At 32.4% G+C, this 14,790-nt stretch overlaps 4 protein-coding genes across 4 annotated transcripts; 2 read left to right on the plus strand and 2 right to left on the minus strand.

Moving 5' to 3' along the window:
- Positions 1-4,742: 4,742 nt before the first annotated feature.
- Positions 4,743-5,837, plus strand: AK88_00925 (uncharacterized protein; the record flags this gene model as incomplete). Its single annotated transcript, XM_012478569.1, has 5 exons — positions 4,743-4,791; positions 4,896-4,954; positions 5,184-5,330; positions 5,472-5,546; positions 5,685-5,837. 5 exons carry the CDS (start codon positions 4,743-4,745, stop codon positions 5,835-5,837), a joined length of 483 nt encoding a protein of 160 aa, XP_012333992.1.
- A 2,843-nt stretch (positions 5,838-8,680) lies between these two features.
- On the plus strand, positions 8,681-9,441 carry AK88_00926 (uncharacterized protein; the record flags this gene model as incomplete). The annotated part of the gene is made up of 2 exons (XM_012478570.1): positions 8,681-9,233; positions 9,389-9,441. The coding sequence occupies 2 exons, from the start codon at positions 8,681-8,683 to the stop codon at positions 9,439-9,441; spliced, it is 606 nt and encodes a 201-aa protein (XP_012333993.1).
- Positions 9,442-10,255: 814 nt separating this feature from the next.
- AK88_00927 (uncharacterized protein) lies at positions 10,256-10,765 on the minus strand (the record flags this gene model as incomplete). Its single annotated transcript, XM_012478571.1, has 1 exon — positions 10,256-10,765. One exon carries the CDS (start codon positions 10,763-10,765, stop codon positions 10,256-10,258), a length of 510 nt encoding a protein of 169 aa, XP_012333994.1.
- A 1,591-nt stretch (positions 10,766-12,356) lies between these two features.
- AK88_00928 (uncharacterized protein) lies at positions 12,357-12,650 on the minus strand (the record flags this gene model as incomplete). The annotated part of the gene is made up of 1 exon (XM_012478572.1): positions 12,357-12,650. One exon carries the CDS (start codon positions 12,648-12,650, stop codon positions 12,357-12,359), a length of 294 nt encoding a protein of 97 aa, XP_012333995.1.
- Positions 12,651-14,790: the final 2,140 nt, after the last annotated feature.

The following is a 14,790-nucleotide window of genomic DNA, read 5'->3' on the forward strand; positions in this document are numbered from 1 at the left end:
CTTTTCTCACTAAAAAAAAAAAAAAAAAAGAAATATAAAAATTCATAAGGAAATAAAACAACCAACATGGAAATTTTATACGTACGTAGAGACGACAGTGTATCATGGTATGTGTACACATCTCTCAAGCATAAAAATGGGATTACTTTTCAAAATAGGAAAAAAAATTATCTGTTCTAACTGCTTTTTGGAAAAAGAAATATTTCTAAAATGCGAGAGCAGAAATCTACAGAAAAATCAAAAAAGGACTGTTCAAAAATGTACCAAAAAAAGCATACACAAGGGTATATAAACATATACAAATATATACATATATATGTGTACGCGTGTAACATACGGTGAACATATAACTGTGCTTAATCATAGTTAATTATAAAGGGAGAGGTATGCACATTCAATCAAACCAATGAAGACATAATAAGAACGAAAAAAATGGAAGTTTAGGATGGAGAAAAGAAAAAAAAAAAAAAAAAATGCACATCATCATCGATACTCGTATTAATTTACAATCTCGTTTGTCACATTTTTTTTCATTTGTAACGAAAATAAATTGTATAATTTTGTTCTAAATTAAATATATATAATAAATAAATGACAAAATGTACATAAAAATTTTGAGCAAACTTAATGAGGGATTTATTTACATTTGGGAAAAAAAGGAAAACACACACAAAAAAAAAAATACATATATATCATATACTCGCAAAATGTATTCATAACCGAATAATAATTTTCGTCAATTTTAAGTTCGGGCGGAATTACACAAATATATCTATTCATGCCTTCAATATGCGCATATACATGTATGTACGCACATATATATGTTTTTTTTTTTTTTTTTTTGTGCTTGTGTAAGGTCGTATAACATTGCCAAAGCGAGCCCTATCTCTTGTACAGTTCGTTTACAGAATTATGCTTTAGTTTTGTTTTTGCATTGTTCTACGTTCCCTTTTTTGTTTTTGTGTATATTTTCATTTTCTTTTTTTTTGCTCTGTTGTTTTGTATTTATTTTAGCGGATTTGTTTCCATTTGTTAGTTATGCTTTTACTTGTTGATCATGCTTTTATTTGTTGGTTACATTTTTATTTGTTTGTTCTTTTTTTCACTTGGTTTTTGTTCATTTCGTTCCTTTCACTTCACTTCGGTTATTGTTATTTGTTCCTTTCGCGAAACAATTGTAAAATAACCTTCAGAAGGAAAATAAAGAAATACAAAAAAAAACAAAAAAAAAAAAAAAAAAAGCAAAGCACACAAGTGAGGTTTATGCGGAAACGTAATGTAAAATGGCATTGTTGCTTTCTTTTCGTGGTGCATATGCACTAGCAATAGTACGCATTATATTTTTAATCCCTGCCGTAGTTCACATGTATGCCCGTGTATACACAAGTATGCGCATATGCACATTAAAATGTGCGCATTTAATCAAGCACACATGTTTTGGATTAACACGTATGGAAAATACATGCATGTGTATGTATTATGGAATGTATGTGGATATAATATATATATTACCTTATGAGCACATATTTCCATCCTAGGACATGGTTGACAATGTATGCCTTTTTAATGACAATATAAATCCTAGAATGATGATAAGTTTTGTTTTTACCTTGCTTTAAAAGAACAAACACGAAATGCCATTTCGCAGTAGGACATCCAAACGTGATACACTTACAAGTTATGAAAAGGGAAATAAATATAAAATTTAAATCAAAGGGTTAAGCACTAAAATTCGAACACGAAATGAGATATAAAACTAACTGCTTAACATTACTGAATTTATAATATTATCAAATTACACCCTTTCGACTTTTTCTTTTTGTTAAGTGTGCTTATTATGTTGCCATCATTTACCAAAAACTGAGTTTGACTTGTTACAAGGGAGTGAAGAAAAAAAAGCGCGTAAAAAGGGGAAAGAAGGTCAATTACGCATTTGTTTATAAATGTGTCATTTTTATTGAATGGCGCTGAAATAAAATACGTACAACTACAAATAGGCGCCATTAGTTTTGGAGGAAAAAATCGCAAAGGAACGTATAAGCAAAAGTATGTACAACAAACACGCGCACACGTGTAAGCAAACATACATGCGCGCCTCCAAGTGGTATATAGCTTGTAATTTCCTCTCAATTGTTTTAATGAACACATTTTGGTAATTTTCATGTGGTAATACTGCTTATTTCGACAAAAAAAAAAAAAAAGTTATTTCTCTACCGCCTTGCAAGGAATAAGTTCATACAGCGTATTAAGGCATATATGCACTACCGTAACTGAGAAATGTTCGCACCATTTGGTTACACCCTGGGTAGCTTCCTTTTTTATGTCTTCATGTGAACAACTCTTGTTAGAACGAACTGAAATATATTGTGCATAAAAGAGAAGTTATGTCAATCTGGAAAATGTAACCATAGGAATATGTTAAAATACATATATATGCAACTTACAGTGGTTGGTTATTTATTGACAGTTAATCGGCTTACACTTAATTGTTAATTCGGTTGTGGGACATGTGATCAATGCAGCTTCAATTATGCACAACTACTGAAGGAGTGTATACTAATATAGGGATGTTTTTTTTGTTTTTCGTATTACTTTACACTATATTGTCCACATGCCTATAACCACCAAATTTAAGTGTAGTATATGGTAGTTCAATTTCTTATTTCCATACCCAGGAGAACCCAACTGTTGCCGCCAACAAATAACACATCCGATTGTTACACCGTTCATAGGGAATTTTAAAAGCAACATTAACCTTTTTGTCGAATTATTTTTAAGTGAACATACACGCAAGCATTTTTCACAAGCACAGTAGTGACATATAATCCTTAAAGGAAGTGTATTTTTTGTTGCGTGCATTTTAAAAGAATGTTCACTGGTTGCGGAAAAGAACAAAATGTTCATCGCGTGCTTATACAAATGTGACGCATGCCCCTCCCGTACAGCAACACAAATATATTAAAAAAAAATACATACATTCATACATTAAATGTTTTTATATTAAAGTACATTTTTACATGTGTGTGTAGCAAAACGTGTTGTTCGATTTGACCTTTTGTATGCACGTTGCCTGGCCTCCTTACGTTTGCAAAATTTGTTAGCAATATAAAGTGCTACGCGCACATGGATTGGCGTGTAGCATATGGTGCAATTTTATACTTATTTGTTTTTTTTATTTCTCTGTTACTACAGAAATATTGATGTGATGGTTACTAAGCTGATCAACATTGACAGGGAAAAAAACATAAACATTTGTGAATAGTTTTCATAACGTTTATAATGCCGCCATATGTATATACATGTATGGAAAAAAAAAATAAGTTTAATTTTTTTCTTGTATATTTTACACAAAATTGTTCTTATTTTATTTATTTTTTTTTTTATATTCCGCCCTTTTGTTTTTCTTTGAAAATTTTGATGTAACTTAAGAAATATATATATATTTTTGTATCGTTTCTTATTAACCCAAATCATAAGAATATATCATCGACATTACATTTCAAAATATAAAGAAAAAAATGCGTTTTGTAAGAAAATAAGAAAATTGCATAAAAAAGCAAATTTATAAACAAAATTTCATGTGGCTTAAACACATTAATACGTGCGAATACATTCAGTTATCACAACACTGTGACGCATACTGCTTAATCGAATTAAGAAACCATCACCTCAAAGGACGAAAACCATTAGAAGAAAATTATGTCAAATAAAAAAAGAACTATTTTAAAAGTTATCATTCTTGGGGATAGTGGGTAAACAATTAAAAAATCTAGAAAACGTCCACATTACAACAGCCGCGTTAAATTTAGGGGGATGCGGGGAACATTTGTACATAGGTATATATGCAAACGTATACGTGTGTGCATATATTTTGGTGAAAAACAAAAAAACATGTTAAGTGGACACCCATGTGGATAGACTAAAAGATGCAACAAATGATAAAAGACAAACACAAAAGAAACACGAAACGACTGAAGCAGTGAAACAACGTGCTAATAAAAGCGAGATCAACAATATGCAATTTTTTACGTTACACTACGTTATGCGTATATATGTGTAATACACCGCAGTGATGCTAAAGTGACTATAAAATATCGATACATCAATATGGAAAGAAGTTGTACTAATTCTTGAGGACTGTCACTTGTGTTCTCCCATCTGATGTTTGTTAATGTTGCCTGCCAGGTGTAGAAGCACATGTCTAGCACTGAGCATTTGTATATATAAAAATGAGGCTCAAAAGTTTTATTGAACAATAAGGATACATCAAGTTCTTAGCGCTATTTGGTTCAAGTGCATTATTATATTAAGTAGAAATGAAAATGCGCGCATGGGCTATACACCAAATAATTCGATCCAGATGGGCGTATGAATAGTCGAATTAACCTGAAGTAACACATACGCTAAACAAACAAATGGATCCCAAAATGTTACATATGGGTTTTACACTTTAAGAGATAATCAAATATGAAAACGTTAAATATAGAATAATACCCTATAAAAAAAAGGCTAACATTTTTTATATTCAATAAATAAATTTAGTTTATTTTATGCACACCTGCTAACCCTAAATTTAATGCGAGCTGTTTGACGTTGCCATTTATTTAGAACATGAATTAAGTTGTTTTGGGGAAATTATTACACCTTTTCAATTTTTGCTACTTCTTTGTGGTAATAACCTTTTCCGTATTTATTTTGTCCCTTTTTTTTTTTTTTTTTTCAGTGTTGGAAAGACATCATTAATGAATCAATATGTAAATAAAAAATTTACGAATCAGTACAAGGCGACAAGTAATTAGATGAGCTAAAATATTTTGAAGAATTATTCTGTGAATCTTTTTTTTTTTTTAATTTGTGCTATATTTATGTAATTTTTTTGTTTTTCCCCATGTTAGTTGGAGCCGATTTTTTAACGAAAGAAACCATAGTTGACAATGAACACCTAACAATGCAAGTAAAATTAAAAGGAGAGAAAAATTGCTAATAAGGCTTATGCAATATGTGCTTGTGTCTAGTTGCTTTGTTCAGATGTAGCATTTTTGTTTTCTTTTTTCCGAGATACAGCATGCATTATGCACATTTATATGAGAGTACATGCACGCTATTATACATATATGTACATGTATATATGATTATGTGTTGAATTCTAATTCGAGTAACGTGTCTACCCACTTTCTCCCCAGATATGGGACACGGCAGGACAAGAGCGCTTTCAAAGCCTGGGGGTAGCTTTTTACAGAGGGGCCGATTGCTGTGTGTTAGTTTTTGACTTAACGAATTACAAAACATATGAATCATTGGAGTCGTGGAAGGACGAATTTCTGATTCAGGTAACGAATAGAGCGAGAAAGGGGTAATGTAGAGCTGTATATAAACGGGTGTATATATATGTATATATATATGTGTATGTGGCTACAATAATGGACACCCGAATGCTGTTTAGTTTTTCGCGAACTTGTTTTTCCGTGTAGGCCAGTCCAAAGGATCCAGACAATTTCCCCTTCGTCATAATTGGAAATAAAGTTGACGAGACGAATAAGAGAAAGGTAATTGATAGCAGGTGCGAATAATAACTTTTGTGTATTGACAGCATGATCGTATGTTTAAATATACGCATGACTGGTTGCGATTTTAGAAATGTGTGCATTCGTTTGACCTTTCGTTCATTCGTTTCATCCTTCCAGGTTCAATCGCTTAAAGTTCTGCAATGGTGCAAATCGAACAACAATATTCCCTATTTTGAGACGAGCGCAAAAAACGCAATTAATGTGGATCAGGCATTTGACGAAATTGCTAGAAAGGCCATGAAACAAGAAAACCAGGAGGAGCAAATGTAAGGGAACAAACTGGCATAAAAAGGGCAACGTATAATAATGTGTCCATTTATGGTTATATGGAGCCCATGGAAAAATTGTTCCTTGGAACGTTGCAAATGTGTCTTGAACCATGCCACTTTGCCCAATGGAACGTTAATGATCCCCCACATTTGCCGTATATGAATGGTAAGTAAAACATTATGTGCAATTTTTCCACGTTTTATTGTTTTCAGATATCTGCCTGAGACATTTGCCCTGAACAACCAGGGTGATCAAAAAATATACAAAAGTCGTTGTTGCTAAGAGTTGCCAAGAATGTGGACATGGATAACATAATTTTGTTTTTTGTTCATTGGTTTATGACCTCCATAAAATTTTGTGGTTGATTTATGTACATATAGAAATGTATGTGTATATGTATGTACAAACATACACTAGTATGCGCACGACGTTTTTCCAAGCGAATAGTATTTCCCCATTTTCGCATTGCTCGGTGCATCTTTCACGTACATGTTCAAAGAACATGTATGTTTTAACCATATGGTGTTTAAGGGTGGACGTGCGCATGGATGGACCTGTTTGTTCATACATAAAAATGTATTTATTATGACAAAAAGTTTGCATATTATTGAGTGAACACCCAATGCAGGGTGGAAAAAGAGCATGCTTATATTTTGCTGTACATACGGTATATGTATGTAGTAGGAAAATATACCATTTGAGTAATTTTATGATATAGTGTATGTATACTTTATCCACTTTTATGTATAATCCTTCATGCAACCTTTTGCATATCTGTATACAGCTGTGCTTATGCATGTGGACGGGTCATGTCTACATTTCGTTACTCTTTTTTTTTTTTTTTTTTACCAAAATGTAGTTAACCTTTTTTACCTTTTTTTTTATCCCACATGTTCATAATTTTAAAGAACTTTTTATACTGAGCTATGAATACCGTATGTGTACGTCTTAAAAATTAGGAACAACCAATTGGTGTGCAAAGGGAAAAGTAGCCATAAAGGCATAAAGACATCAATACATAAATGCATAGTTTCTAGTGCTATGTGAACATTCATCCTTTTCTTTTTTTTTTTAGCGCAGATTGTTCTACGATTATATCTTTGGTTTTGTTGATGAAATGCTTTTACTTTGTTTAATGGGAAAAACGCTACATAGTGGGGGCGGCGTTGTGTTATTCTTTTTTACTCTGTCATATCCTTTAGCATAAAAGAATTCTTCATTTTTTCATACACGGGGATTTTTTTTTTTTTTGTCGTCTATTTTCGCGTCCTTATTTTATGTAAATATGTGTTAATTTTAAAGGTAAACCAAAAAAGGCGTCTACTTGCTTTAGCCCCACGTTATGAAAAAGATTTGGTACATTGGTCACTGCGTAACTAAGAAACCTTTTTTCTGCTGTGCGTGTGCTAATTATTTTTATATGAACTGAATGCATGTTGTATTTATTTGGAACCTTTGGTTAATTCTTTTTTTTTTTTTTTTTTTGTCTTAAGGTAGTGTAGTTATGTTGTAGGACTTTTATTAATTTTCAGAGCATTAAAAATTCTTTGGCAACTCTCTTTTAACATATATTTTTTCGTTTTTTATTTTGCTGCATGGTTGCAGTAACAGCATTGTTTAATTTGTTTATTAAAATGGGTTTTATAATAGGAATGTATTGGCAAAAAAAAAAAAAAAAAAAAAAAAAACAAGGGCTCCCACTATTTACGTATGGGCATATGAAAAAATTCCGTTTTGTTTTCTTGTAGGCACCGAACACGTTTACCGCATATTTATAAAAAAACAACTGCAGTGTTAATGTACCGTTTTTTTTTTACATTATAAGGAATAATGAAACCATCCCACGTTCATCTATTTTGCAAAAAATTGCTATATATTTATCTTAAAAAAGGCTTTGATGAAATACGCATAATCTTTTTTGTTACGAAACGTTGCTTATTATGTGGAATAAAGCATATATTGTTAGGCCATATATTTCGTACAAAAAAAAGTGCATATTGTTTATATATTACTGTTTGGTATAAACAGTTTATATAAAATGTTGATGAGAAAAACATGATTTTTTGATGACAAAATTGTTATGGTATAATTTTGTATATTTTATAAAACACGATTTTGCGAAAATTGTAAAAATATACAGGATGCCTGCAATCTGTTGACCGTTCGAAGTTTTTTCGAGTTTTATGGTACTTGCATATATTCAATGACATGCATATGAAGATATACCCAACAATTTTATGCATACGTATTTAATTAGCATAAATATACGTACGCGCGCATACATATGGGTATGTTATGTTTATATGATAACAGGCCACTTTAAGAAAAAAATTTTTTCAAGCGGAAATATTGTTTTCAGTAAAACATTTGAGTAAACCTTTTTCGTGAAAACCCAATAAAATGCGCATTGCGTTTAAGCCGTACAGGTACATTTGTGTAAATTTTATTTGTATTATTTAAGACAGAGAATGTAATTCTTTCAAAATTTGCGAAGAATAATTTAAAAAACAGTAAAATGCATAAATATGTTATGTAAAGTACGTTATATTTGCGCATACTTCATTTGTATGTTTCTTTTTTTATCGTAATAATACACAATATAGTGTTATTTATGTGTATATGTGTATATATGTGCAAACCCGCGTATGTATCCACGTATGTGCCCTAGTATATATACTAGCATTCACCCGTGCATGTCCACATGTAAGACGCAGAGTCCCTTCCTGTATGAAGCATATATGTAACAGAATTGTTAATAGTAAATGTAAATAAAAGTTTAACAAGACAAGAGAAACCGAGTTAAACAGTAATTTAATAAGGACACCAGAAAAAAAAAAAAAAAAATGGACGAAACAGAGACGACGGTGCCAGATTTGTTAAAAAAAATAATCAACACGCATAATTACTATATTGATAAGACAACGCTATATGTAAAAACAAGATGGTTTGGTTTATTGGGGTTATTTAGTTTGTACGTTCTTAGGGTATATTACGTGACGGGATTTTATGTAGTGTCATATGCGTTATCCATTTTTTTACTAAACTTGTTTTTGCGTTTTTTAACCCCTCACAATATAGAAGAAATATATGAGCAGTATGAAAATGAAAATAACGGTTTATTACTCCCCATGAAACAAACGACTGAACGAAAAAATGAGAACAATCCTGATGATAAGAAAGAGTTTAGGCCATTTTTAAGAAAACTGAACGAATTCAAATTTTGGCTGTATGCCAGTAGAGCTATTTTGATATCAATATTTTGTACCTTTTTTCCATTTCTGGACATACCTGTATTTTGGCCCCTATTACTTTTTTACTTCATATGTTTATTCTTTGCAACTATGAAGCAGCAGATAAAAAATATGATCAAGTTTAAGTATTTGCCGTTTAACACAGGTAAAGCTGCTTTTTAAATTTGCAACAAAATTTTACCCCTGCTGCAGTGCTTTGGGGCGCTATCTCTGTGTGAATAAGCACGCAGTGCGCACATTTGTACATATATATTTGTAAGTACACGTTTATGTGTTTCTCATTTCCCTTCCCCCTCATAGCTACCAAGCAGACGTACGGTTCTGTGGCTCGCGGAAATAAAATTAGCAGATAGGGTACCAAATGCATCTAGTCTAGATTCCTCCTTTTTTTCAGAATATATCATTTTTGTGTAATTATTACATAGCTGCTACGCAGCCTTTATATATGTACTTATATGTATATATATGTTTTTTTTTTTTTTTTTTTTTTTTTAATTGCAATCGTATTTTTAAAAGAATATTAATACAAAACAAAACTATTGTACCTATTCATTTAATGTTTGTTAAAATATTTTCGCCCTTTTTGTTTCAATTTACTTTACACTAATTTTTTATCATTTTGTAAATTCAATCTTTTAAATATTAAAAACTTGAATCAACAAATGAAATTTTGGTCTTAATGACAATTTCATAGCAGCATATGTTGGGTGGTACCCTTTTGTGTTAGCTTAATTTACCTGTTAATTTTGTTGCTGTCTATAGCTGCGATAATTTCACAGCTGTCATAATTTCTTGAAGTAATTATGGAACATTTGTAGTGCCCCAACATGTAAGCCAACGAGAATATGTTATTCATGATTGCTTTCTTTTTTTGTTTTTTTTTTTTTTTTTTTTTTTATTCGAAACTTACGAAAAGGGGCAAATGCTCCATGATGACACATTAACAAAGGAATGGAAAAAAAAAGAAATAAATACCAGATTAACAGTTTCAGTGAGGAAGATATACAACCAACGCGTAAGCCATACACGGAAACAAAGTAATTCAACCACTGCGTTCAAAAAGTGAAAAAATGATAATAAACTGACTCAGCGGAAGAGGTAGAGTCGGTCGGAGTCAGCGCTACTAGACTAGCCATGCTCATGAGCGCCCCATTTTTGCACACATTTTTACTCTTCTGCTACTTCATCCAGTTGCTCAATCATTTCAAGATCACTCGCAGAAATATCATATTCTTTCATCAATCTCTCTGTGATAATTCTTTTTCTTCTTTGCGAGACAGTTTCATTGGGTGCTAATGTGTAAACGGAGTAAAGGAAGACAAAGATGATTAACGAATTAACAACAAAACTGGTGAAGTCTTTCTTGATGCTCACAAACAGTTTTCCTCTGTTATATCCGAAAACGCTTAAATTTCTTTTTGGTTGTGAATTAATTACTTTATAATTTGGATTTGAAAAAAAATTTGACTCTTTTTCGTCTTGTCCTTTTTTGGAAAATTTATAATTTAAGGAGTTGCTACTGTTATTATCATTATTATGCGTATTATTTTTTGTGCTAAAGGATAATTTATTACAATGCTGCTCCTTCACATTGTTCCCTTTGTATGTATGACTTATGAATGTATTTTTGAATCTAGATATATTAAAGTTTCGTCTGGTGCCGAAAAGGTAATTCATTTTTGCGCGTCATCCGGGGTGTCTTCTCACACGATCGTTTGTGTGATTACGGGGGGGCTCTGTGTGTGGATTGTATTAAACGTTTGCAAAAAGAAATGTTTTACACGTTCTTTTGCATCTAAAAAATATGATTTGCGGAAATATATTCTTTATGTAGAGGCTTCTGTCACGCCATGTTTTGCCTTTCATGTTGGTCCTTCTAACAAATATAAGGGGGAGGGGCGTAAAAATGAAATCAATACTTTCACATGGTGCATCAAGTTCGCTTTCTTTTATTTCACAACCTTCCGGTATAATAATATATGTGCGGAAGAAAAAAAGATAACTGTGAAGCGCCTGTTGGGGGCAAACTTATGGGGAACAATGGATGTGGACAGAATAAAACAAAGGGGGAGTTTTTACAAATTTTCGGAGAAAAAAGGAGTTTTTTTTTTGTTTATCTATTTTTGGTTTGTACTTTTCATACAGGTGGCACCTTTTGTGCAAGCCGCTTAAGCAAAAGGGAATGGAGCACTTATTCTATTTATTTTATACATCGCTACAGAATTTTTGTTAATAGGAATATGCAACAATGGGCGATTATGTGTGGATTCATGTATTTTTATGAGTGGCCCATTTTCAGGAAATTGCTCTTAAGGGAAAATGTATCCTCCATAATCTTTATTTTAATATGTAATGATTAATTGGTTCGCTTGAAGTGAAAATTCTTCACTCTTTTTCATTTAAAAACATGTTTTCACGCCACGTAGAAAGAAAAAAAAAAAAAACTCTTTTTATGTGAATATCCCACCAACCTGTGCTAACTATAAAGATTCACGCAATATACGACAAGGCGTATCCGAGCACAGAATAGAAAAGTCCCAGCCAACAACAAAGATATATAACGTTAAAAAATGTGCACTGCATGACGCCCTTGTGAAGGGGCGTATATTTTTGTCAAAACCGTTTCCGTCATTGTCAAAATGTAAAAAAAAAAAAAAAATGCCATTCATGTAGGGGGCCTGATTTCCACCCTTTGAAGGGATATATCATCCGAATTTTTATTCATTAAAGAAAAAGGTAATTCGTTAAAGAATATTGCTTTTCACATTATATTGCAAGCTTCGTTTAAGAAGCTTTTGAATATAACAACAGCTAAAATGTTAAAACGGTGACACATGTTATGTACTTAAGAAATATGCACATTACAAGCGATGCAGTTATTTGTACTTGCACAAAAAGTGGATACATTATACCTGTAGGATTAATATACATATGCGAACACTTGTAAAAACAGCCGCATAAATATGCATAGTATACATTTAAAAACGGCAGAGCGCAGGAATTCACAAAAATTAAAAGTATTCATTGTGTAGAGTACAAAAGGGGTGGGAACATGGACGTTCGTGTGTGCACACATAAATATGCATTTGGGGATAACAGTACAGGTCTTCTTTGCCTTCACACCATTTGGCTCATACGATGTGATTATTTTGTAACCGAGTGGGTAAGTATGTATAAATTGTGCGTGTCCTCCGTTCTGTGCGTAAAAATTACACATGTTTGTCCACCGTGGGATAATTACTTTCTTGCAGTTTTTTATTTTTTCCGTTCACGACTTCTTTTTTGTATGTTGGTCTCTCCATTTGACATCTCTAACATAATCATCGACAATGAATCCCAAAGTTGAAAAGAGAAGTGTTACAATTGTCCCAGAAAGAATTGATAAGCATATTAAATTGTGTAATCTCTTTTCCTTCTCCACCTTTGTACTCAATTCTAAAATCCTTGGATCCAGGGAAACATTGGTAGATTGCTTCTGATTCGCATTCTCGCAGCTGTATGCTGCAATTAAGGCGGAGCATATAAATAAAATAAAAAGCGTTAATCTGTTGTTGAGTTCCATGGCGTAGATTTTTTCCCGGTTATTTCGTGTAAAGCGGTTTGAACCAAAATCGATGTTCTTTTTACTTGTACGTTGGATTAATTGTGCTATAATAAGTTAGGAAATTTTGCCAATACTTTTTTATGTTCACTTAATTTTGTAATTTTTTTTAAGGTGTATAATTAAATAGGGTATATGTTATTGGGAAAAACAGTTTTTGTTTTTTACATAATTTAATTTAATTAATTTAAAATATACGTGCCTGAGTAAATTTAAGGATGTGGCATACTAATTGCTTCATTTTGCATGCACATTTTTCAACAAGGACCACTTGCTTAATGCCAGATATACTGTGCTAAAGGTCAACCTGCTTTGAGCTGTGAACATGAGATTTTGAAGTTACTTCTTATTCACGTGATGTCAAAATGGTATGTAGTGCAAAATGCCATTTTACATATATAGGCGTGTATACATCTATGCCAAGAGATAGTGGTTGCATATTTATGGGTGTATATTTCACGTTCCCTTTTTCTCCTCATTTTTGAGCGCATCCACATGTATGCATTCCCCCATGAAGTGTTTATACAGGTATAAAATGCGTCTACAGAATTAAGCGCCGTGTGCACCACATGTGTTTTCAGTGGGCAAGAGACACAACATCACATGTGCATGCAAAACCACATAAAATGACATAGAAAAAAAAAAAAATTCAATTCCTTGCGACCCTTTTGTATTATTTTTGAGGAATAATTCTTTTCATGTGTTAAAATTGGAAGCATCCTTTTTTACGAAAAGAAAAATGGTGCAAGAAAATGTTCAGCAAGTCAAACTGATGATGAATTTTAGAAAAAGTTGAACCCCCGTTTGATAAAAGCATTTTTGGTTCTCCTTAATTTTAAAGCATTAATTTGTAAATGTACATATTACATATATATGACAAGGGGTGTGAATTTGTATAATTAAAGACAGCAGTTCCATTTATTACATCCAAGTGGCGCTTTGAACGGGGAAACACTTTTTTCTCCCATCATACAAGGAAGACGGTGTGAAACGTGTTTTTCTTTGTTTTCACATGTTCAACGTTTGTTTATGCAGCATTTTATAAAATGATTTCATGTACTATATGTGTCCTTATGCTTAAGCCATTGTGCATCCATGTGTGAAAGTGGGAAAGTATTAACATATGTCTATGCCTCACGTTAGGGTTGCTTGCCCCAATGAGTATAAAACAGCCTCACAGTTGGAACTGCATAAAGTAGAATGAGTCCGTTACACATTAAAATTAAATAAAACTGAATCGAAAAAGTGTGATAGAAGGAAGGTTAACAAAATATGCCCTTATAATATGCCCCCTCCTGTGGTGCGCCCATATTGATGTTCCAAAAGGTGCACAAAGGGAGATCCTTTTTTTTACGTAGGTTTAAATGGGGATATCACATTTCACATTCAACAATGTTTCCTATCCATTTGTACATTTTTCGCAAGATTTAATCTGTTACAATACGTAAAAAGTGGAAAAAATAGGAATGGGTAGGAAGGCAGAACAATAGGTATGTAATGTAACTGATTAACCATTTTGCAAAAGGGGGCACCGCGCACTTTTGCCAAGGTGTATCCGTGAAATGTGCTTTTTTGTATGTTTACATAACATTGCCTATTAATGGTAATTTAATTTGTTTTTATAGGTCACATATATAGTTGCGCAAAAATTGATACATGCCAAACGCGTAATGAACCAATTTGTACGCGCATAGAACAGAAATTGCACTTTATGGAAAAAAAGGTATATTATACATATTTTGAAATACAAAAGGGAAACAGTTCATATGTAGGAATGAACTTCAAGCTTTCCGCTACTATGGCATCCACTTTTGTTCTTCTCAGTTAACTTTTTAACCTATTAGTGCAGTACTACTAGGTCATTCTAAGAGGGTGCTTTTTTTATTTTTGTTTTAGAAGGAGGTACAATGCTCAGGTGGAAAAAGGAACTTTTTGCTTTTTGCCTTTAAATGCGGAAAGGGTTGTAAAGTGTGAATCGTTTTAGAGTTGTTCTTTGAGCAAACGTGTTATTGATGTGATCATATAGAACAAGTAATTCGTTTCACAGATACGCAAAATTACCTTTGGCGTGACAGCATATTGGATAAAAAGAAAACAATCG

This window comes from Plasmodium fragile (assembly GCF_000956335.1).
Source record: "Plasmodium fragile strain nilgiri unplaced genomic scaffold supercont1.7, whole genome shotgun sequence".
Classification (NCBI taxonomy): Eukaryota; Apicomplexa; class Aconoidasida; order Haemosporida; family Plasmodiidae; genus Plasmodium; species Plasmodium fragile.